Source organism: Littorina saxatilis, linkage group LG1 (genome assembly GCF_037325665.1).
Source record: "Littorina saxatilis isolate snail1 linkage group LG1, US_GU_Lsax_2.0, whole genome shotgun sequence".
NCBI classification, from domain to species: domain Eukaryota; kingdom Metazoa; phylum Mollusca; class Gastropoda; order Littorinimorpha; family Littorinidae; genus Littorina; species Littorina saxatilis.
The window spans coordinates 34,464,763-34,489,762 of NC_090245.1; the positions used below are offsets into that span (position 1 = coordinate 34,464,763).

The following is a 25,000-nucleotide window of genomic DNA, read 5'->3' on the forward strand; positions in this document are numbered from 1 at the left end:
CAGTAGACTAGCTGGAAAAGCTAAGGAAAGGCTTTACAGAAGAGATACAAAATGAGCATTTGAACGCCGACATGCTGTTGGATCGACATTCTAGGTGTGCAGTTTGCGCTGCTTAAGGGTATATATAATATTATTATAGACCGTGCATGCAGTGCAGCTGTTAGTGGCATATTGACACATTCTGTGCCTATTCCCACTGAGAGTCGTCGAATCAGACGCATTAATCAAGACATATGTGTTTGCATTTTGTATCAGCCTGTTGCAATTTTCGATTGCGGTTAATGTTCCCCTTGAGTCCTCATCATAATATAAAAGTGCAAATCTGGGTAAATACGGCCCTATTTTATTTCCACTTGATAATTTTATTGCAACAGTAGGCAAGGGAAACAACTCTCTGATGCGCTGTCGCTCACCAATCAAGAAAAAAGGAATCCACACAAAACATGGCGGCAGTTCTGACAATCCATGAATGCTTCTGCATATCCATCGCCCAATTATCAAGCAGAAAGTTTCTGTTTGGTTGCTCTGGAAGCGGAAAAATAACATCCTAGAGAAAAATCCGCCCTTGTCGATTTCAAAGTGTAATTTCAACAGTTCAAGATTTACAGATCAATATTCGCTTTCAACATTAGTTCATTAGGGAGCGGATATTGTTTTGAAGATCAAAAGCTATGGAATAAGTCACAATCAAAACCAATCATTTCATGGCAAAGAAAGCTTAAACTCATAATGTGTTCCTGCTTCAACCCCCTGGCATCCTACGCCCCCCCCCCCCCCCCCCCCCCCCCTCACACCTCCCCAGCCTTCCTCAACACACACACATCAAAAGAACACTTTTTTTTCCTCTCTTCTTTTTCATCTTGTAGCCCACGTCGCTTTATCACCAAAGCGACATGTACCGTATGGTGGACAGGTAAACAAAGCGAAATGAGTGCAAGTTTAGCACGTGACGACTGTAAAGTTTGTGTTGTCTTCGATTCTGCGTGAGGTGGAATATTTGATCGGGCCTCGATGTTCAGAAATTGGGCGTTCGATTTTTGTTTCCAAACTTGCACAGTCAAACATCGATTTCCGCGCATGCGCGTACATAATGCAAAAATGGGGACCAACTTCCAAATAAGGGAAGAAAATGAGGGAGAGAGAGAAGTGGGTTGGGGGCCAAGTTCGGGAGATGGAGGTGGATGATACTCAGGTTCAGTTATGATTCAACAACTGTCGCACAACGTGTTTAATGGAGAATTGTGACCTACTTCACTACCATGTCCATTCCCTCCCACTCCAACTCACCCAAAATCTAGGCACACACGCACACATACACATATAAACACACACACACACACACACACACAAACACACACACACACACACACTAGACATGCATGAACACGTGAGCCACGAATACGCGTACCTGCATGTCGGACGAGCAAAGCACATCAGATAACAAGAAAATTGGTTGATTAAAATCAACATGGCCGAAGCAATGTTTTCATAAAAGAAGCGGTAGTGTACGGGCACATTTTGTATTTGGGTTACATGACTGTGTTGCAGAGTATTTGAAAATACGTAGGCATAAAAACATGCAAAGAAGAGTGATAAGTCCCTGTTGTGAATATAGTCAAGTGGATAAATTGATTACTTATGTATCACACTAGTTTTACTGCTACAGCAGTCCCTCTCATGAACAGACACCCTAGGGCCAGTGCAAACCTGTCCGTACATTGCAGGTGGCCGGTCACGGGACTACACACTCAGACACACTGACGGACTGAGTGAGTCTTTGCTACTGGTGAACGAGCTCTTCTTGTACAACAAGTATTTACCTTAACGGGCAAAAAGCCGCCCGTGGTGACACGGGGGTAGGACATGGATACCGTCTCTGCACAAACAGTTGACCTGTGACCTAATCCGCGACCTTAAGTCACGCTTAACAGTTTCAAACCATATACTGACAGAGAGCGAGAGAAAGAGAGAGGGAGTACTGAGAAAGAGCGAGAGAAAAAGAGAGAGAGAGAGAGAGAGAGAGAGAGAGAGAGAGAGAGAGAGAGAGAGAGAGAGAGAGAGAGAGAGAGAGAGAGAGAGAGAGAGAGAGAGAGAGGAAGCCGTGACAACTGAACTTTGGAAGAGTACACCTCTTCATTACCACCCCCCACCCCCTGTCTCCCCCCTCCCCCCCTCCCCAGCCCCTCTGTGGGCAGAGAGGTGTCACCGTCAGCTAATTGAGGTCACCTGCACTCACTCAGAGCAAAACCAGTTGACCGTGTCTAACTTTTGACACTGATAAAAAATATTTAAAAAAAATTAGAAAGAAAGGAAAAAATAATAATTTTTAAAAACATTTAAAATTACAAAAAATTAAAATAAAACAAAAGAGAGAACGAAACAAGTCGCGTAAGGCGAAAATACAATATTTAGTCAAGTAGCTGCCCTTTTTCAGCAAGACCGTATACTCGTAGCATCGTCAGTCCACCGCTCATGGCAAAGGCAGTGAAATTGACAAGAAGAGCGGGGTAGTAGTTGCGCTAAGAAGGATAGCACGCTTTTCTGTACCTCTCTTTGTTTTAACTTTCTGAGCGTGTTTTTAATCCAAACATATCATATCTATATGTTTTTGGAATCAGAAACCGACAAGGAATAAGATGAAAGTGTTTTTAAATTGATTTCGAAAAAAAAAATTTGATAATAATTTTTATATATTTAATTTTCAGAGCTTGTTTTTAATCCGAATATAACATATTTATATGTTTTTGGAATCAGCAAATGATGGAGAATAAGATAAACGTAAATTTGGATCGTTTTATAAATTTTTATTTTTTTTTACAATTTTCCGATTTTTAATGACCAAAGTCATAAATTAATTTTTAAGCCACCAAGCTGAAATGCAATACCGAACCCCGGGCTTCGTCGAAGATTACTTGACCAAAATTTCAACCAATTTGGTTGAAAAATGAGGGCGTGACAGTGCCGCCTCAACTTTCACGAAAAGCCGGATATGACGTCATCAAAGACATTTATCAAAAAAATGAAAAAAACGTTCGGGGATTTCATACCCAGGAACTCTCATGTGAAATTTCATAAAGATCGGTCCAGTAGTTTAGTCTGAATCGCTCTACACACACACACAGACACACACACAGACACACGCACATACACCATACCCTCGTTTCGATTCCCCCTCGATGTTAAAATATTTAGTCAAAACTTGACTAAATATAAAAAGGAGTGCAGAAAAAAAAATTATAAAAAATTTAAATAAAAAAAATAAATTAAAAAAACATGAAAATAAAATGAAAGAGAGATAACTCAAATCAAAGTTATTTTTCAGCAAACTAAGTATGTTGATGGTAATACTTTTACACTGTCTGATTCTTATAGAATATATAGAGTCGAAGTGAGAAACTGAGTGCTAGTAATAACACGAGTCCGTACCACGGAACCACACACACCAATAAAACAAACGCCAAAGACTCGAAGGGAAGTAACTGGGTGCGGGAATACATAGGAGTAGTAGTTGCGCTGAGAATGATAGCACGCTTTTCTGTACCTCTCTTCGTTTTAACTTTCTGAGCGTGTTTTTAATCCAAACATATCATATCTATATGTTTTTGGAATCAGGAACCGACAAGGAATAAGGTGAAAGTGTTTTTAAATTGATTTCGGCAAATTAATTTTGATAATAATTTTTATATATTTAATTTTCAGAGCTTGTTTTTAATCCAAATATAACATATTTATATGTTTTCGGAATCAGCAACTTATGGAAAATAAGATGAACGTAAATTTGGATCGTTTTATACAAAAAATAATTTATTTTACAATTTTCAGATTTTTAATGACCAAATTCATTAATTAATTTTTAAGCCACCAAGCTGAAATGCAATACCGAAGTCCGGGCTTCGTCGAAGATAACTTGACCAAAATTTCAACCAATTTGGTTGAAAAATGAGGGCGTGACAGTGCCGCCTCAACTTTCACGAAAAGCCGGATATGACGTCATCAAAGACATTTATCAAAAAAATGAAAAAAACGTATGGGGATATCATACCCAGGAACTCTCATGTCAAATTTCATAAAGATCGGTCCAGTAGTTTAGTCTGAATCGCTCTACACACACACACACACAGACAGACACACACACACACACACACACACGCACATACACCACGACCCTCGTCTCGATTCCCCCCTCTACGTTAAAACATTTAGTCAAAACTTGACTAAATGTAAAAAAGGGATTTATTAAAAAGCGTTAAAAGCTAATATCTTCCGTTTGACTACTGTTCCGAATGTAATTTTTTGCATACACCCGTCTAACCCTATTCCTTACAATTTCACGAAATTTGAGCTTAATTGACCCAGAGATACAAGTCTTACCCGACTTGTTTGTAAGACATCGACCGCCCGCCCGCCCTACTCAAACAAACAAACAAACAAACAGACAGAGTGAATCCAGTAAGCCCCATTTATATATAAATGGCGGCTTAAAAACAATAAGGTCAAACTACTACAACGTATAACTGAAAGGAAAAAAACCTGTCCTGTAAAAAATGACGTTAAATGAACGGTGTCAGAAAAAGAGAGATAAAAGAAATCCTCAAATTCCTGAGGATACAGGCACCCCATGAAAGCAGCCACGAACACACACTTTGCAAAAATATGAATTGAAAACCTACATGTCGTACTTTCTTTTTTTCTGGCTTTATTGAATGCTTCAGGCAGTGACTTTTCCCTGTCCAGTTTCCTCTTTCGTCTCTCTTACCCCTCTCTTACCCCCTCCTCCTCTCCGAACGCATTGCAATAGATGTCCGCTCCTGCGGCCATCAATAAATGAAATTGAAGTTGTGTGCATGTTAACCACAGCTTACAGGTTCAGTCCTTCTCGTGTAAGCAATCATGTGCACCACTACAGACAGGGGAAAGGCTCCTAATATGGACCACTTTTTGTTTCATGCTGATAATTAGCTTGTTTTCTTGCGAAGAAGTTTCATTTTGTGTTTGGTGGTCCTTCTCTCTTAGGTTAACCGTTAGGCCTAATTAGAGTGAAATAGCTTTGATAGACATTCAGCAAAAATTAAATACAGAAAAAATCACAAATGGTCCATATTAGGAGCCTGGGCGCCTACTATGGACCAGTGAAGCGGCCTTCACGAATCACTGTAAAAAGCCCCCTATACTTCAAAATAACATGATACAACTTAGTGTACAAGTCAGACTAATTCAAATATGCTTTAGATTTATCTGTTTCGAGAGCATTATTTGAAGCACACCAGGAAACTAAAGCTTATCAAAAACAGAGTGAAAATAAGTGAAATTATCAACTTCCACGAAAAGAAGACTTTTTGTTATATTTTTTTTAAATCTCGAGGGCTAGTTATAGGTTATTTCCAGCAAGCTTCTTAATGAATTAATGAAAATAGCCTTTAGCTTTTGTTTTCTTCGATTTGTTGAAGGTCGTCCATATTAGGGGACTCGCACATACTTTGAGATTTTGCTATTATTTTTTTGTTTGCAGTAGAAACCCGGGGTCAACACTGCTAAAATGTAACAAATACGGTCTTAGCTGTCATATATAGCAATTTTTGTGTGATAAAAGCTTTGGCTGTGGACAGAAACGAGTCCGTTTTAGGCAGCAAATTTAGAGTGAACGCTGCCAAAAGTGAAAAAAAGAGAAAAAGCCTAACGGTTTTGAGATTTGTGTTTCTGCAACTGTTTTGACATGTGCAAGTAATCCAGAGAGGGTGAATACAGCGAATACAACTTTTTTGAGCGCTCTAGCGCCGTTAGTTTGTCAGAACAGGAGGTGGTCCATATTAGGAGCCGGTCCATATTTGGAGCCCTTCCCCTAGGTCCAGGCTTTTAACAAGCCAGGTTGCTTACTGTGCAGAGTGAGGGGTTTCTTGCGTGTGTGTGTGTGTGTGTGTGTGTGTGTGTGTGTGTGTGTGTGTGTGTGTGTGTGTGTGTGTGTGTGTGTGTGCGCGCGCGTGTGTGTGTGTGTGTGTGTGTGTGTGTGTGTCACTGTGTGTTTGCGTGCGTGTGTGTGCGTGTATGCGTGTGTGTGTAAGCATGCGTGCGTGCGTGCATGCGTGTGTGTGTGTGAGTGTGTGTGTGTTGGGGGGGGGGGGTGTTAACAAGCAAAAATTGATTCCTTGTACAGGAAGCCCCAAGGCTGTGGGTTTTGGGTTCGTACGTGTACCAGTGGTAAGATTCTTTTCTCACGTGCAAAAACCTGGAAAGATCTGCGGTAGTGCATGTGGTCGCTATCACGCGAAGGGCAGTACCTTTAACAACCCAGTCCGCCCTTAAACCTTTCCCGCAAAATAAACACAATTTCAAAGAGTAAATCTTAATGACAGTTCCCTCGTCCCATTCCCCCAAGCCTATACATTTAACGAGAATCAATGGATGTGGATTGACAAAACATGTTGTTTGGTCAAATTTCCGCGAAAAAAATCTAAACATAGCAGCACCGTGTTGAAAGTGGAGTGTGCGTAACTGCTTCCGGATTTAAAGGGATATCGTCGCAAAAACATTAACAGATACAGACACGCACGCACGCACGCGCACACACACACACACACACACACACACACACACCGTCACACCGTCACACACACACACACACACACACATTGTGAGTCTTCCGACACTTCACCGCAACTATTTAGCGTACCGAGGGACATGGAAACAAGATGTCCGAAAATTAAAACACTTGTTGGCGGGCACAGTTACTTTAAACTGTGTTTTGTTTTCGTTTATTTATGGCGTCACAAGCGAAAGGAAAGGTCCATCAATGGAGATCTGTTAGGATACATTTTTACCTATCATTTGTTCAGTGTTTGTTGTTGATTCTTTATGCCTGTGTAGCACTAAAGTGTAAGCTTTTAGCGTGATCATCTTTCTACCGCCTATGGAAATCCAAATCAATTTTTTTTTAAATACATGTATATATATAAAAAAAAAAAGAAAATATAAAAAAAACATACATTTGACAGTGTCTAAGCGGTCGTGTGTGTGTGTGTGTGTGTGTGTGTGTGTGCGCATGTAACAGCATCGACAGATCTGTGGTGGTGTGCAAAAAGATATTTCAAAAAGTCTATTCTTTCCTTTCAATTTTCCTAACAACAACAACAACAACAACAACAACAACAACAACAACAGCAAAAAAACAAACCGGGCCACGGACATTCACATTTGAACTTTGAAAAGTTATAAAAAAAAAACCTCTCTACGGTTTACTCAATCAGTTAGTTTATGTACAACGATTCTGCAGCCATACAAGTACAGACCCAAGTACAGACCCATACACGTACATGTACGGGCTGCAGTCCAGTACCCTTCTTGGTGCGTATCTATTTACAACGCAGTTTATGCAAAGAAGCATCAAGAAAGGTTGGGAGATCTAGAAATTGTACATTTCTAACCATTATTTTTTTTAAACATTTGTAACATCTAAGTAGGCTACAAGGCATTCAGCTCTCAAGCTCTCAGAACACATTGACTCGAGCCAATCAGATTCGTCTGGTTTGTAAAACCGTGAGTAGGCCTACAGTATTTTTGGGTCAGTTTATTTTGTCCTTTCGCGCGCAATCGCCATTGTACTTCTATATCTTTTCTTCTCTTTTTTTATTTCTTATATTTTTTTCAGTCCATAAAAGTAAATCAAACAAGCCATCGTAGGCGTTTCCCCCGTACCACAAATGCCCCATGGTAGACTTTGTTCACCCCATTATTTCGCCGCCCCGCTGTGTAGAGAGCTATTTGCAGCGTGGTTACTGGACATAAACACAGAGAGAAAAAAATAATGGGTATAGTGCAAGCTGACCCAAGGTCAGTGTTCGATCTCTGAGCGTATCTCAGTAATCAGTTAGACAGGTGTCGTTCTGTACACAGGTAGGAGCCATTTCGCAATGTACGTCACCATTGCGAACTGGGTAGAGCGACGTGGTCATGCGGTTGCTGTCGGGTGGAATAGGGGAGTGGAGGGGGGGGGGGGGGGGGGATTAGGAGTTCGTCTCGTAGCTACACGGAGATGAAAGGGGGTGGGGGTAGAGGTGGTTAAGTACCGCAACAGCATGCAATGCATTCACAGTCGTCGCAGAGCGTTGCATTTGCCCTGCCGTATACATTTTCAGAGAAACGACTGGTCCGTTAAAAATGAAATTGCAGGGACGGATACATAATGATTTTACACACGCGCGCGCGCACACACACACACACACACACACACACACACACACACACACACACACACACACACACACACACACACACACACACACACACACACACCAAATGTTTGTTTTAAATTGCATTGGCAAAAGAAGCTGAACACATTAAACTTTGACTAGGTCAGCACAAATGTAGTTATCGATGCACATCACCTTAAGTGCCCTACTCCCCCAAATCCCACAGACAACACCTTTCCCCATTGCCTATTGAACGACCTAAACACGTCGTCGACAGTTACTGCTTATCAGGAGAAAGTCAAACACCACAAGGAAATCCTTCAGCAAAGGTTGTTCGGCACAGTCCGGTCTGGAGTCGTCTTGTGTTGATCTGAGGATCACCCTGAGGAAGATGGTGGCCATTGCCAGACTCGTTGTTCTCCATTCTGACGTTCCTCGCCATACCTTCCCTCTCCTCACTCCCCCAACTCTAACAAACATACGAGTTCCGTAGCACAAGAGGCTGCAGTCATCAGAAGTGAGTACACACACTGATACCCATCCTTCCCACCTCCCCTCACTCCCCAGCCCAAACCCCAGTCTCAGTAGAAGAGGTTGACGTCGAAGTCCTGCCTGGGATCGCTCTGTGTGACGTTATAGACTCCCTTCTGCAGCTTGGTACACCAGCCATCAGAAGTGAGAACACACTAATGCCAATCCTTCCCACCTCCCTCAGTACTCCACTGCCCAAAACCCCCGTCTCAGTAGAAGAGGTTGACGTCGCAGTCCTGCCTAGGGTCGCTCTGCGTGACGTTGTAGATCTCTTTGCGCAGCTTGGTACACCAGTCATCAGAAATGACGACACAATATACAAATACCTATTCTTTTAGCCCAGCACCCACCCCTCACTCCCCAGCCCAAAACCCCAGTGTCAGTAGAAGAGGTTGACGTCGAAGTCCTGCCTGGGATCGCTCTGCGTGGCGTTGTAGATCTCTTTGCGCAGCTTGGTACACCAGTCATCAGAAATGACTACACAATATACAAATACCTATTCTTTTAGCCCAGCACCCACCCCTCACTCCCCAGCCCAAAACCCCAGTGTCAGTAGAAGAGGTTGACGTCGAAGTCCTGCCTGGGATCGCTCTGCGTGACGTTGTAGATCTCTTTTGCGGAGCTTTGTTCACCAGTCATCAGAAATGACTACACATACTAATTCCCACCCTTGCCTCCCCCCTCACTACCAAGCCCAAAAACCCCGTCTCAGTAGAAGAGGTTGGCGTCAAAGTCCTGCCTGGGGTCGCTCTGCGTGACGTTGTAGATCTCTTTGCGCAGCTTGGTGGATGACACGCCCTGTGTGTAGGGCAGGAAGGCGATGGGCATCAGCTTCTCGCACAGCTGGCGTGCCGGGAAGTCCTCCATGTCGTCACCACGCACGTACAGGCTGCTCTCCTGCTGCCCCCCGCCACAGTACATGCAGGCGATGAAGTTGGACGGGTCGATGCCGGCGATGCAGTACACCTGTAGGAGAAAGAGATTCACAAGTATTTACTTTTACCTAATTGGAGTTTTGGTGTTCTTTTTGTCTCTTGAGAATGTCTACAATCGCAATAGAATGTGGTCGAAATTGTGAGGCAACTTTACGCTGGGTTTCGTTATTCATTTTTATTCTTGGAGACGCACTCACTCACCAACGCACGCACACACCCACAGACCTGCCTACCCCAAAAATTACAAGGTGTAATGAGCCCAGCCAAAAAGAGTAATCTGGTCGAAGAAGGTGTAATCAAGATTCCATTCACAATCATTTCGCACATTGTCACTTCTGCTCGGACAATTTCCCCCTCCAGTGTTGTTACTGTATCACTCGACTCAGACTTCTTGATAAAGAAACCGGTAATTGGAACGTCTTTTGTCTTGGTTTCCATGAGCTCTCTTTACTGCATCCTTGTGATAATGTGTCCCGGTGTGCTATGCAGTCATATTTTACACCGTGTGCACACGAAAAGTCACTGTGGCAACGGGAACACAAGACATGCTTTGTTCCTTTCGATGAAGGTCCTACGCATGGCCACGATTCCATTTAGCTGCCTTTGTATTTCTGTTGAATGGCTCTCTTTCGTTTTCACAGCAATCCATTTATCATCACTGTGACCAGCTTCCTCATCAGACTCATCTTCCATCACATGGGGACTCAGATTTTCCGCGCGTCGCTTCATTGTAATGCAAATGGTGTCTTCTATCTTTTATGTGGTTGAACAGACCGGATATTGCCCAAACGATCTCGTGCAGGTGTAAACGCAAGCTCTGCGAGAGCAACAATACAGATCGGATTTACATCGAGACGAGATGCGAAAAATCGTACTTTTGGTTTCTTAAAAATCGTACTTCCATTGTGGAAAGCGTGGTGGCTTAGTTTGGGTTAAAAATCGTAGTAAATTACGCCCAAATCGTAGGTCTGCACCCATCAACCCATACAAGTACCCCCCCCCCCCCCCCCCAACACACATTCACACTCAATATCGTGCAAACTATTCACTGGAATTGAAGCGAAAACCGGAGTGGCAAAGATCGCTGAACAGTCACACAATAAATTTCCTAAAATAAGCTTACTGCACACACTGACGTAGGTCAAAATCCAAAAGCAAAGTCGTCCTTGTGCGCTCATCTCTCAACTCATAAAGCATGATGAATTCAGTAAAATATTATAGTTTGAAGACTCACCATATCAGCGTACTGTTTGACGTTGAGCATACGTTTCTCTGTGCTGTCGACTGGCACACGTTTCTTCAGCATGTAGATGCTGCGACTGTCGTGCACACCCACGATCACCTGAACACATACACAGGCACATCTTAGAAAAATAATTAACACATAGCACTTCACAAAAGTCCACAGAAAAGTCCACAAGCGCAGCCTTTTTTTTTTTATTCCACGTTAAAATTGTCGAGCACATTAACAACAGCATAGCTCAAAGAAGCACTCACGAAGTAAATCATACTGATGCATATTTAACAAGAAAAGCAAATGCTTGCACACGACTCGCCTTCGTTACCACCGCCCCTCCCTGAACCACCTTACCCCTTAGAAGACGCCCTTCCTCAGTTTTAAGACCCCAAACCCCCAATAAGACATTTTCAAGACCCTCTCAAGATTATGTTCATAACCTCTGTATGTTTACCCCCATTATAAGACCTGATTTTGTCAGGGTTTTGCAAGCCTTAAAGGGAGGATTCCACTACCTATGACCCTGACCCTGACCCAATCTCCCCCCCCCCCCCCCCCCCGAACAAAAAGAAGCTGTTCTAGCTTCATAAAATGATGTTCAAGAGAACTCCTTATGTGACCTGTATCAATCCATTTAGCTATTCAACCCTAAGAATAATTTACATATTCAAACTTGCACAACCCCCAACCTCCTCCCAACAACCATCACATCCACCAAATTTGAAAAAAAAAACAGATTTTTTTTTTTTTAAAGAATCATAATAATTACTAATTTTCTCGACCAAATTTAGTTTTGGCTAGCCCAGACAAAATATGTTTTCACGAACATGACCCCGCTTTGACCCCAAAATGTGACGGGGGTCAACCAAACTAGGGTCATGTTGACAGATTATCGAACCCTTGAAATGTTCAAAGTTTCAAAGCTCGAGCTTCAAAAACACCTGAAATAACGTCAATGTTAAGTTATTATGAATCGAACATGTCCCCCTGTGACCCAAAAACTTGACGAGGATCAATCAAACTTAGGTCAAGTCGGGAGATTATCAAACCCTAGAAGTGTGCATGGTTTCAAAGTTCCAGCTTTCACAAACATCCGAGATAACCTCAACGTTATGTTTTTATGAAACGAACATGACCCCGCTGTGACCACAAAATGTGACGAGGGTCAACTAAAATGGGGTCACTTCGTGCGATCATCAAACCCTAAAAGTGCAAAGTTTCAGAGGTCTAGCTTGAAAAACATCCGATATAACCTCAACGTTAAGTTTGTTGTCCACGGCCGGCCGGCCGGCCGGACATACGGACGGACACATATGGATCCTAATACTCACCAATTACTCAGGTGAGTTAAAATTTAAAACATCCAATATAAAAGCCTTTATGCCACTCTCAACTCGGGAAATAACTCTGTCGGTTTGTATGGGTTGTGAAAGAGTGAATACTCTTTGTTTTAATGAAGCAAACATTCCACACGTGCTCAAGTGTTTTAGACACACCCCTCACTAGTAACTGGCCTATAATGTCACTAGGGAAAGATTGCCTCAATAAAAGCAATAGTATTCACTCTTCGACGACTCAAACAAACCCGACAGCGTTATTTCCGAACATCGTCTTATTGCAACACACGCATGGACATCACAAAAGGTCCATTCGAATCTATAAAAGCAAACTCCTCCCATTGCTGCCCCAACCCCCACCCCCCCCCCCCCCCCCCCCCCCCCCCACACACACACACACACGGAGGGAAGTAACAGACAGTAATAATATAGCACGTGTTGTCTCTACTGCACTAATGAGAAGGGAAAATTGTATTACGCTCTCTCTGTCTCTCTCTCTCTGTCTCTCTCTCTGTGTCTCTCTCTCTCTCTTTTTTTTTTTTCTCTCTCTCTCTCTTTTTTTTTTCTCTGTCACTCTCTCTCTGTCGTCTGTCTGTCTGTCTGTCCCTCTCCCTCTCTCTCTCTCTCTCTCTGTCTCTCTCTCTCTCTAGATCTCTCTCTCTCCCTCTCTCTCTCTCTCTCTCTCTCTCTCTCTCTCTCTCTCTCTCTCTCTCTCTCTTTTGTTCAGAAGTCATCCATTGTTTCTGCTCCTTATGTGCAATTAAAATTAAGGCACACACAAAAACCACGCAAAACATTAACTGACATGTTGTCGTCTCCTTGGTATTTTGTTTGTATTTGATGCTATTTGCATCTGACGTAATTGGTACATATGTCGACCTGACATTTTGGTTAAAATCACAGACAGCCATAATCAATCTCCTTTTTAACCTTTGGGTTCTGAACAAAGCAATGAAAAGGCTATGGTTAGACAGGGTCTTTGATCTCAGAAGGAATTATTGTTTAATTAATGACACAATTATATTAAATGTAAAAATAAAGACCTCCTATATGCAGAGTAAAACTGCCAGTACAGATGAGCTTTGCCAGTTTTGTTTTCATATCTTTCAAGAGAGAGACAGAGACAGATACTGAGACAGATACTGAGAGACAGATAGAAAGAGAGACAGACAGAGAGAGAGAGAGAGAGACAGACAGCTTGGAAGTCAGTTTCAAAGGTTAGTACAAAGTTGTTATTTTTTTCTTAATCTATCATAAAAGCAACTTGTGTTCCATAATGTTCCTATATCACATTTATTCAGGTGTGATCATTTGATTGTTGATTTGTTTACATATCCATAATATTATCTCAGAAATAATGTCATCAGTATAGTGATTTTGCGGAAACATTATGGAGCACTCCTCGAACTTACAGAACAGGTCACTGTTAAAAAAAAAAAAATTTAAGTTTTCACTTTTATCAGGAATAGCCTTAAAAGCATATTTTCTCGAACAGAATCATTCCTTCATCAAGCGCTGTCACTTATGCAAGATCCACTCCATCGCAGGCAATCGGGAAGAATACAGAACGTAACTATCCTAGATCCCGTAATAAAACTGCAAAACATTCTGTCTAGTTTCACTTCAGCCGGCCACATACAAAGCGAAGCTGGTCAAGTCCCTCCTCACGATTACCGTGATTTTAAATGTGATTCAAAATGACAAAGACATGCAGGACACCATAGCTATACTACGAGTTGTGAGTTATTTTATCATTACCTGTTTGCCAAGACTCCGCATGCGCTGCAGCAGTCTCACGTGACCGCTGTGGAAGATATCAAAGCAGCCGACCGTGAAGACCTTGTCCACCAGACCGTGACCGCCCACGACTCCCGGAACCGACATGCTGCGGCTGAGAGGGTGGTTGTCATCCATCATGTATTTCTCCACTGTGCCGTGCTGCGGAGATCTGAAGGTACGCAGACCAGAAGCGAGACAATGATAACAGGTAATGTATTCATGTCAGTGTCACAACTGCATGACAATACCAGTCATATTATTTTCACTCTAGTAAATCTGTTGTCTTGCTTATGTTTTCAACACTTGTCAAATGGAATGTTGTTTTTTGTCTTCAATGTAGTGAATATGTTTTCTTTGTTGATGTTTTCAGCACCTGTTTAAAATTGCCTGTCACATGGAACGAAAGAGCCAGAGAAGCGTAACTTGGTGTGTATTTTCTACAAGGGGACACTCCCCCTCCAGTTACATGTCCTTGACGAGGGTGTTACAAGCCATACAGCCATCTGTGCGTTTAGTTATGATATTGATGGTATGATCTGTGTTTATCGAAAAAGAGAACTAAAGTCAGTTTTCACATTCATTTTTGACTGATTCTGTCTTGTGTCATCAGCTTCCAGCAAACACGGTCTTTTGTCACGATGTCGGTTGCCTTTGACATTCACTAGCAAGACAAGGATTATAAGCACTGATGACCAATGGGATCGAAATCGTCAGCCCAATGCTTGAAGAAAGGACCTTAGGCTGGGTGTTTTTCAAATTAATTGCTGGAGATCTCTTAACTCTGTCGACCTTGCTGGTATCGTACAAAAGAGTAATTGTGGATGTTACTACGCGGGACACTAAATGAAACATTATCGTATTTACAAAAGAGATGTTACGCGTCTTACCCGAATTTAGAATCGGAGGAATCTGAGTCGTTATAAGGTTTCATGTCAACTTGAACACTCTGTGATCGTCGTGTCTGCAACAAACGGGTAGACGAGTTCAGGCTGATTTATGACTATGAGTACACGCTTGAGTTCGCACAGTCAACACTCGCACAGGACTCGGCATTTCATGACACACCATATTTGTCATCAAACTACAGAAATGGCGTGTCTTTCCAGAAAAATAGACAATGTCACACCCAAAATTATGACCGATGAACGTATATGGAACTATGCATGCACTGCCAGTTGGCATAACATGAATATACATCGACATTTAGTCAAGCAGTGGAACTCACAGAATGAAACTGAACGCACTACATTTTTTCACAATGACCGTAGTCCGCCGCTAGTGCAAAAGGCAGTGAAAGTGACGAGCCTGTTTAGCGCGGTAGCGGTTGCTCTGTGCTGCATAGCACGCTTTACTGTACCTCTCTTCGTTTTAACTTTCTGAGCGTGTTTTTAATCCAAACATATCATATCTATATGTTTTTGGAATCAGGAACGGACGAGGAATAAGATGAAATTGTTTTTAAAACGATTTCGGAAATTTAATTTTAATCATAATTTTTATATTTTTAATTTTCAGAGCTTGTTTTTAATCCGAATATAACATATTTATATGTTTTTGGAATCAGAACATCATAAAAAATAAAATAAAAGTAATTTTGGATCGTTTTATAAAAAAATATTTGTAATTATAATTTTTAGATTTTTAATGACCTAAGTCATTAATTAATTTTTAAGGCTTCATGCTGAAATGCAATACCGAAGTCCGGCCTTCGGCGAAGATTGCTTGGCCAAAATTTCAATCAATTTGATTGAAAAATGAAGGTGTGACAGTGCCGCCTCAACTTTTACAAAAAGCCGGATATGACGTCATAAAAGACATTTATCGAAAAAAAGAAAAAACATCTGGGGATATCATACCCAGGAACTCTCATTTAAAATTTCATAAAGATCGGTCCAGTAGTTTACTCTGAATCGCTCTACACACACACATGCACAGACAGACAGACACACACACACACACATACACCACGACCCTCGTCTCGATTCCCCCTCTATGTTAAAACATTTAGTCAAAACTTGACTAAATGTAAAAAGAAAAAAAAGAATGGTAAATTTACTGGAGAAAATAAATTTAAAACTAAACAATAACAACTAGAAAACATAAAAACAAAACAAAACCTAAACTTTCAAGGTCGAGAAATCGAGGCTCTAGTGAATGTGTTGTTTTTTGTCAATTAAACACTCCATAAACTTAGAGGTTTTTTCAGTACTGTACAAAAACAAATGCATACGAGCAGAAGGGTGTTTACCATTAGTCTGTGAAGACAGCTACCCACAGTGGGGCCTGGGGGCTCTCTGAGTGGCTTCCTCTCTTTGCGTGCAGACAACTTCCGGCTGAGACTGGCATGCGCGAGACGAATGGACAGGAAGAGACAGACCACGCCAGAGATTCCAGCTGCAATAGTAAAAGAACATTTACTGAAGGGACTCAGAAAATGTGCACAGCTTTTCTTATTGTTTAACGCAATTATCATAATGCGTGTCGATCATTATCATGATCAACGTCGATCAATGCAAATATGAGAATCATATTCTTCAACATTACCATTAACATTGTCGTTAAACTGTAGTCGTCCTCATTATCCTTATTATCCTCATTACCATCATGAATTATCATCAACACCATCACCGATAAGGGGGGAGGGAGGGGGAATATTTTTTATCACAATTTACATCATGTTAATTTCAAGCCGGCCAGCTAATTCCATATTTCAATTCTGAACATTTTGGTTCCCATCCTATCTTTTACCCAAATGACTACGGTACCACGTAACAGAGTCATTATTACAATATATAGCTATTCTGATAGACACGTGGGGGAATTCGGGGGCTGTGATTGGATGGTCTCACACATCCCTTTTCCGATCATCAAAGCATAACGATACAAAAGTTGGCCATTTTTGCCGATATCCAAACGATATCGGCAATAACAAAGACGCGTGGTTCCGGTTTCTTCCACGTGTATAAAGTACACGCATACCTCGCCAGGTTTGTTTCTGTCACTCTGTGACTAGTCGACAGACGATGCCATTTGCTTTCAGTGTGTGTTTTTGTTGTTGGTTACTGTACATGACATAGGCCCTACATTACGTGTAAAATCCAGTTCTTTAACAGGCAACAAACCTTGCAAATTTCCAGAAGCTGCAATCTGAAGCGACCTATCTCGGATTCTAGCAGACGATCTCTCCAATGTTTAACACAAAATCAGCAAACTCTTCTGTCACATAGAACGTCCATTGTATAGTGCAATGTTGAAATGAAGTTACCGGTCTGAAACATTTCGTCGTTTCTTCTGAGACAATCCTTGTTCTCTTATCATCTACAGATTTACCGCTGTCTTCACCACGCGAATTCCCAACAGAAGTCAGACTTTCGAACATACAATCTACGTAGGCAAGCATGATACGTCATGACGTCATATGATTCCTAACATATTGACGTAATGCTAAGCATCCGGTTATCTCGAGTTGTCTCCGTAATACATGTCCGGGTTTTTTTCAATGTTCGGTTATTTCCGTGGCTTCATGCGGAAAAGGAACCGTCGTCTGCAATCAACGACATGGACCATTCTGGTACTTGTCGCTGACAAAAACATGATTCTAACACAGAATTTAATGTCAGAATAGCTATATAAACGCTATTGTGTTTTCAGCGTAGCAATAGGGTCCGATATTTAGACTCGAACAAGTATAATGCGACTCGTCTTCGACTCGTCGGCATTATACTTGTCTCGTCTAAATATCGGGCCCTATTGCTACGCTGAAAACACAATAGCTGTTAATAGCAGGCCAAACTCTAGACAAAAAGCGAAAGTAGAGCAGAGCTAGGAGTTAGTACTAACAGATGCTGTTCATGATGACGGGCGCGCCCTGGGCCACACAGAGAAAGGCGATGCCCATGGATTCCAATTTCTCCTTTAGCTTGCCTTCCATCACTGCTGCCGTGGCCTGCTGGGTCTGTCCCACGTCGTCACTCTTCTTCAGTTCTCTGCACACAACATAGCACACAGTTTGAGTTAGACATCGCTCTATCTGTCTTGCCTGACATCACTGCTGCCGTGGCTTGCTGAGTCTGTCCCACGTCGTCACTCTTCTTCAGTTCTCTGCACACAACATAGCACACTATAAGAGTTGGGTAATTATCGCTCTATCTGCATTGCCTTCCATCACTGTTGCTGTGGCCTGCTGGCTCCGTTCCCCGTCGTCACTCTTCTTCAGCTCTCTGTACAGAACATTGTATCGAGTTAGACACTAGGTTGTCTTTCAAATTTGATCTTCTTCAGCATGCCCTCCATCACTGCCGTTGTGGGCTGCGGGCTCTCACCCGTATCATCTCTATTCTTAAGATCTTTGTACACCTAATGACATGAGTTAGACACTGGTTTGCACATGTTTGATCTGCTTCAGCATGCCTTCCATCACTGCCGATGTGGGCTGCTGGCTCTGACCCATATCATCACTATTTTTCAGCTCTATGTACAGACAACATTACATACAGTGAGACACTAATTTTGCCCTCGCCTTCCCCCCTTGCACTTATAGAATTAAACGTTGTTGTAGTTTTCTTCAGAAGTTGCTTTCTTCGACCTCATTCCCCCCACCCTGTTCTTCCCCCTTTCGCTTAATTGTACAAGAATAAAAAAAATGGATCATGATCTGAAGAGGGCCCCACAGGGTTTAAAATCGTGATCGTGATTGGCGTTTTTTGACCTTTCTGTGACCGTGATTGCCGAAATTTCCATTTCTGTGATCGTGATGGGACTTTGCCCGTGATCCGTGATGACAAAAAAATCAAGTCTCGTGATCGTGATCGTCATTTGTTTTCGTGATCGTGATGGGCATTATTGCAAAGCATTTTATTTTCAACGTACATTTTTCACAGCTGTATCCCTCTATGATCCTCTATTCGTCAAGGTGTTTGTGATCGTGAAAACAAAAATCAAGGTAACTGTGATCGTGAAAGCTAAAATTTCCCTTCCCGTGATCGTGATGATACCCCCCCTTTGGGGCCCTCATCTGAAAGATGACCCCAGCATTTTTCATTTTAAAGCAAAAGTGGTAAACAAAACATCCAGCGCGATCCTAGAGGTGATGAGTGAAACTTGAGAGCAGAAGCTGACCTGATGTAGTAGGAGTGGAAGTAATCCTGCACCCTCACGACCCCCAGTGTGAACTCAAAGGCTATGATGACGACACAGGGAGTCAGGTAGAGCAGCACGTGCACCCAGGTCATGTGGCCAAAGTCTGTCACCATCAGCACGCTCCACAGCGCCAGCACATTCACTATCTGCAAAATAGTTGGAGGAAAAAAGCTGTAAAATAGTGCCAGCAACATTGTTGGTATCCCTTTATCTGCAACTGCACAATTCCATTTCTCGCAGTTTCCAGAAACTGCGTGATCTGTGAGGTGCGCATGCGTACGGAAAGCCATTACCCGTATGTACGCGGAAGCCTTCGTACCAGAAAAAATGTTGCTCTACAAAATTTGGACCATCCGACAGTTTTGGATTGTTAAATAAATTAATCAGCTTCGAGTACCTAGACATGTCGGCTTAACCTCAACTTCACCGCTTGTCTTGTATCATATGTTTCCTGAAAAGAAAGTTGATCAGCACAGTGGTCCGATTTAGATTATTGACCCGATTAGCACAATCGTTGGTAAAATCTGTGCTCCGGTTCACAAGTGACTAATGAATGAAAGGTACGTGTAGATGGGCAGCGTCACATATCTTCGTGAATGGCTGGGTGGCACTTTCGTCAACAGTGTCAGTGTTCCACGCTACGGCTTGCACATGTATCCCACAAACAGAAACAATGACGATCAGAAGGGCTTACTCTACGGCTTGCACGTGTATCCCACAAACAGAAACAATGACGATCAGAAGGGCTTACTCTACGGCTTGCACGTGTATCCCACAAACAGAAACAATGATGATCAGAAGGGCTTACTCTCCATATCTCCTTGTTTGTTTGTTTGTTTGTTTGTTAGTGTGTTTTGTTCTCTTTTGTTGCTTATTTAGACTAATGCTTGCTGAGCCTGCGTTATTGTGCGTGGGTTTGGGTGTGTTAATTAGCTGTGTATTATGTTAGCTTAAACGCCCTGTGGGCTTAAAGCCAAACAAAACCTTCAAAACCTAGATATATTAATTAATCTTGTAATTATCATGAACTGTATGGAACAAATAGCATGTTCCTCGTTTCGTGATAATATCAAAGAGTTTGCTACCACCAAGGTTCCACAATAATCTCCTGTTTACCAAATATTGATCAGACTAACCTGCTTGAGCGTGCTCATGTGCGGAAAATGTCGGAGCAGTTCGTGATATTTACGTAATGGGTCAACAACTGTTCGCACCTTTTGTGGTCGAACACAAATGGAGTCAGAGACAGACGATGGTGCATAATTTGCTAAATGCAGTTTGTTTTTATATGGGGAACAAACGATTTTTCTGAAACTAACATCGCAAGGTGCGATAGAATGGAGCTTACTGGAATCTTCTGGAATCTTCTACCTTCTATGTAGACGAGAGCCTGATGAATGTCAGGTTCAACTCTTTGTCTTTTAAGCCCAAACTGATGGCAGGTGCGACAATCAGCTCTGTCAGATGTTAAGAGAAGCACGATCTCAGATGATGTTATAACTGCATACACTGGAGACAACACCTGGTATTATACCCACACACACACACAAATGTGTTTGCATTTCTTCAGAAAACGCACAATTAAATTGATTTTTACTGTACCAATTTCAAAGCCTCGTCTGGATTACTTTTTCCCGGGAAGACAGAAGCACTCATTTAAACAAAGAGAAAGAGTGGGACATTTAAAAAGGTACAAGTTGTCGGACAATGCGCATTGCACAAACAAAGACAGGTGGTGATAAGACTAATGCTCAGATTAAATCTGAGTAGAAAACCAATACACATGTGTGCACACCACCAGTGCAAAGGTGTCAAGATCCAATTGCACACGACCTTCCACGTACCTGTCAAAATCGAGACCCATACCGGCATACGTGCCATCATGAAGAAAACAAACAAATGCCATTGTGAACTAAGGCGTGTCACTGTGACCTGTCATCGATTGCATTTCCCGCCTACATTTGTGGGGAAAATGAGATCACACACACACACACACACACACATTCACCCACGCACGCATGCACACACGCACGCACGCACGCACACATCCACACGCGCGCACGACGCACAAATAAACGCACGCACGCTCATGCCTTATATTGTTGTTTGAGGAAGATGCTGATAAATGCTCCGTTATGTTTCTTCGATAAAGCTGATGTAACATTTAGTATTACACCCACTCAGCCCCCCCCCCCCCCCCCCCCCCCAACAACAACAACAACGAAAACACTTGACTTGACCTCTAACTGACCTTGTCACAAAAGGCGTCCATGAACCCTCCCAGTAGTGGGTCATCCACGTTGCCATAGACACGGCGCTGTACCTTGGCAACGATGCCGTCCACGTGATCCAGGAAGTCGTGCAGCAAGACTAGCAGGCAGCCCACCCAGTACAGTTCATACCTGGAGAAGCATGTACTGTGCATGACGGTTTCATCTTTTGAAATTAGTACAGTGTATAATATATGTAACCTTACTTACATTGCATATACACACACAAGCGCACAAAAGCAAGCGAGCGCACACGTTTTGGTCGTCACATCAACTTTCTAGTTTCCTTCACTTCCCCCAGCCCCAGACTTTAGCCTGAATAGCCAAAGAAATTGATGGAACATGAAGAAGAAAACAAGTCGCGTAAGGCGAAATTACTACATTTAGTCAAGCTGTGGAACTCACAGAATGAAACTGAACGCACTGCATTTTTTCACAATGACCGTAGTCCGCTGCTTGTGCAAAACGGAGTGAAACTGACGAGCCTGTTCAGCGCGGTAGTGGTTTCGCCGCTTTTCTGTACCTCTCTTCGTTTGAACTTTCTGAGCGTGTTTTTAATCCAAAAATTTCATATCTATATGTTTTTGGAATCAGGAACCGACAAGGAATAAGATGAAATTGTTTTTAAATCGATTTCGGAAATTTGATTTTAATCATAATTTTTATATTTTTAATTTTCAGACCTTGTTTTTAATCCGAATATAACATATTTATATGTTTTTGGAATCAGAAAATGATGAAAAATAAGATGAACGTAAATTTGGATCGTTTGATAAAAAATAATTTTAATTTCAATTTTCAGATTTTTAATGACCAAAGTCATTAATTAATTTTTAAGCCACCAAGCTGAAATGCAATACCGAAGTCCGGGCTTCGTCGAAGATTGCTTGGCCAAAATGTCAATCAATTTGATTGAAAAATGAGGGTGTGACAGTGCCGCCTCAACTTTTACAAAAAGCCGGATATGACGTCATCAAAGACATTTATCGAAAAAATGAAAAAATCATCCGGGGATATCATACCCAGGAACTCTCATGTAAAATTTCATAAAGATCGGTCCAGTAGTTTACTCTCAATCGCTCTACACACACACACGCACACACACACACACGCACACACACACATACACCACGACCCTCGTCTCGATTCCCCCTCTTATGTTAAAACATTTAGTCAAAACTTGACTAAATGTAAAAAGAAGAAAAAAACTCCAACCGTTACCAGTCAATCTTTACATTGAATATGCTCTCTTGAAACAGCAAACGATGGTGGCCGTGAACACTGTGACCTTTCTATCTATCTCTCTATATGTAAGTCACCATTATATTTATCTCTCTATCCATGGGAAGTCAATAGTTTATCTATCTCTCTAGGTCTAAGTCGCCAGTCTATCTATTCCTTAGGTTTATGTCACAAGTCTAACTTAGTACATTGTATATATAGTGGAACCCCCCTTTTAATACCCCCCCCCCCCCCACCTCCCCTAATAAGACTCCCTCCCTTTTAAGACCTAAATTCCACAGACTTTCTGTTCAGATCCTCTGTAAATTTACCCCTATTTTATGACCCTGTCCTTTTTACATTTAGTCAAGTTTTGACTAAATGTTTTAACATAGAGGGGGAATCGAGACGAGGGTCGTGGTGTATGTGTGTCTGTTTGTGCGAGTGTGTGCCTGTGCGTGTGTGTGTGTAGAGCGATTCAGAGTAAACTACTGGACCGATCTTTATGAAATTTTACATGAGAGTTTCTGGGAATGATATCCCCGGACATTTTTTTTTTTTGATAAATGTTTTTGATGAGATCATATCCGGCTTTTTGTAAAAGTTGAGGCGGCACTGTCACACCCTCATTTTTCAATCAAATTGATTGAAATTTTGGCCAAGCAATCTTCGACGAAGGCCGGGATTTTGTATTGCATTTCAGCTTGGAAGCTTAAAAATTTATAATGACTTTAGTCATTAAAAATCTGAAAATTGTAATTAAAATTATTTTTTTATAAAACGATCCAAAATTACGTTCATCTTATTTTACATCATTTTCTGATTCCAAAAACATATAAATATGTTATATTCGGATTAAAAACAAGCTCTGAAAATTAAAAATATAAAAATTATGATTAAAATAAAATTTCCGATTCATCATTTTCTGATTCAAAAAACATATAGATATGATATGTTTGGATTAAAAACACGCTCAGAAAGTTAAAACGAAGAGAGGTACAGAAAAGCGTGCAATGCAGCACAGCGCAACCACTACCGCACTAAACAGGCTCGTCAATTTCACTGCCTTTTGCACTAGCGGCGGACTACGGTCATTGTGAAAAAATGCAGTGCGTTCAGTTTCATTCTGTGCGTTCCACAGCTTGACTAAATGTAGTAATTTTGCTTTACGCGACTTGTTAAGACCTGATTTTCTCAGATATTTGGAGCTCTTAATTAAAAAGGGGGGTTCCACTGTATAGCTCTATGTGTTAATCCCAAGTGTATCTATCTCTCTGTGTGAAAGTCTTAAGTCTATCCATATCTTGAAATATAAGCGACGACTCACTTGAGACAACAAGCGATGGGAATGACGAGGACTGTCCTGGCCCACGACACGATGTTGGCCGTGAACACGGTGACCTTTCTCTCGCCGACCATGACCTCTCGGGGCACGCGCTGCACGAGCGGGGACAGTGACGCCTGCAGGGGGTTGTACACGTACTTGTCGTAGCCGTCCACCTGGTAACATGTATCATCAGTGCACACTCACAATTACAGTCGTATTATCGAGTAAAATCGCAGTGCTTCTTGTGTAAACGATTTCGGCTCACCACCATAGATCTGCCCAGACTTGTACAGATGGTAAACTGGCAATTATACAGGGGCGGACGAGGGGGGTTTCTGGGGTTTCCGGAACCCCCCCCCCCCCCCCCCCCAGCCAAAAAAAAAAAAAAAAAGTGTTTTTTGAGGGTATTAATCAGTGAGAAAATCTGCTGCCTGAAACAGGTAATGATCATCCTCAGAATGCACCAGATTGCACCATTTTGCATCCTTACGCGACTTGTTTTTCTTTTCTTTCCTTTCTTTTTCTTCCTTCCTTGCTTTCTTTCTTTCTTTCTTTCTTTCTTTCTTTCTTTCTTTCTCTCTTTCTTTCGTTCTTTCTTTCTTTCTGTTTGCTGGTTGTATGGATCGATAAACTACTTACCAGCATGAAGAGAAGCGGTTCCACACATTTGACAAGCAACCCGGCAAGGTACATAACCATGCCGAGGATGGACCACAGAATGGACAAGTTACCTCCCTGAAACAAGGCAATCGAGGAAGCATTCAAAGTCGCAGTGAATCACTTCGAGCGATTCAGACTGAGCTGAAGTTTTCCCTCGTATGTGGTCATATGTTTTGATCAATTGACAGTCGCTGTCAGTATGAGCATGGTCGACGGGTTGAATACAGAGGAGTAGGGACAAGAAAATAGGCTGATACAGATTAAAATCAACATGGCCGAAGCAATGTTTTCCTAAAAGAAGCGGTATTGTACGGGCACATGTTGAATTTGGGTTACATGTGTTGCAGAGTATTTGAAAATCCGTAGGCATAAAAACGACCA

General features: G+C 41.9%; 1 protein-coding gene across 5 annotated transcripts in view; it reads right to left on the reverse strand.

Annotated features, from left to right (window-relative positions):
* Positions 1–8,290: 8,290 nt before the first annotated feature.
* Positions 8,291–25,000, reverse strand: part of LOC138967906 (uncharacterized) — a 45,848-nt gene continuing 29,138 nt past the window's right edge. For all 5 annotated transcript variants that reach the window (XM_070340513.1, XM_070340517.1, XM_070340516.1 and 2 more), the window contains 10 exons: positions 24,599–24,694; positions 23,960–24,132; positions 21,393–21,543; positions 19,121–19,287; positions 17,843–17,988; positions 16,251–16,396; positions 14,890–14,963; positions 13,982–14,171; positions 10,884–10,991; positions 8,291–9,680 (listed from right to left, as the gene is read on the reverse strand). In XM_070340513.1, the coding sequence (XP_070196614.1) occupies positions 9,423–9,680; positions 10,884–10,991; positions 13,982–14,171; positions 14,890–14,963; positions 16,251–16,396; positions 17,843–17,988; positions 19,121–19,287; positions 21,393–21,543; positions 23,960–24,132; positions 24,599–24,694 (1,509 nt within the window). In that variant the 3' untranslated portion in view covers positions 8,291–9,422. The remainder of the gene's footprint in view (positions 9,681–10,883; positions 10,992–13,981; positions 14,172–14,889; positions 14,964–16,250; positions 16,397–17,842; positions 17,989–19,120; positions 19,288–21,392; positions 21,544–23,959; positions 24,133–24,598; positions 24,695–25,000) is intronic.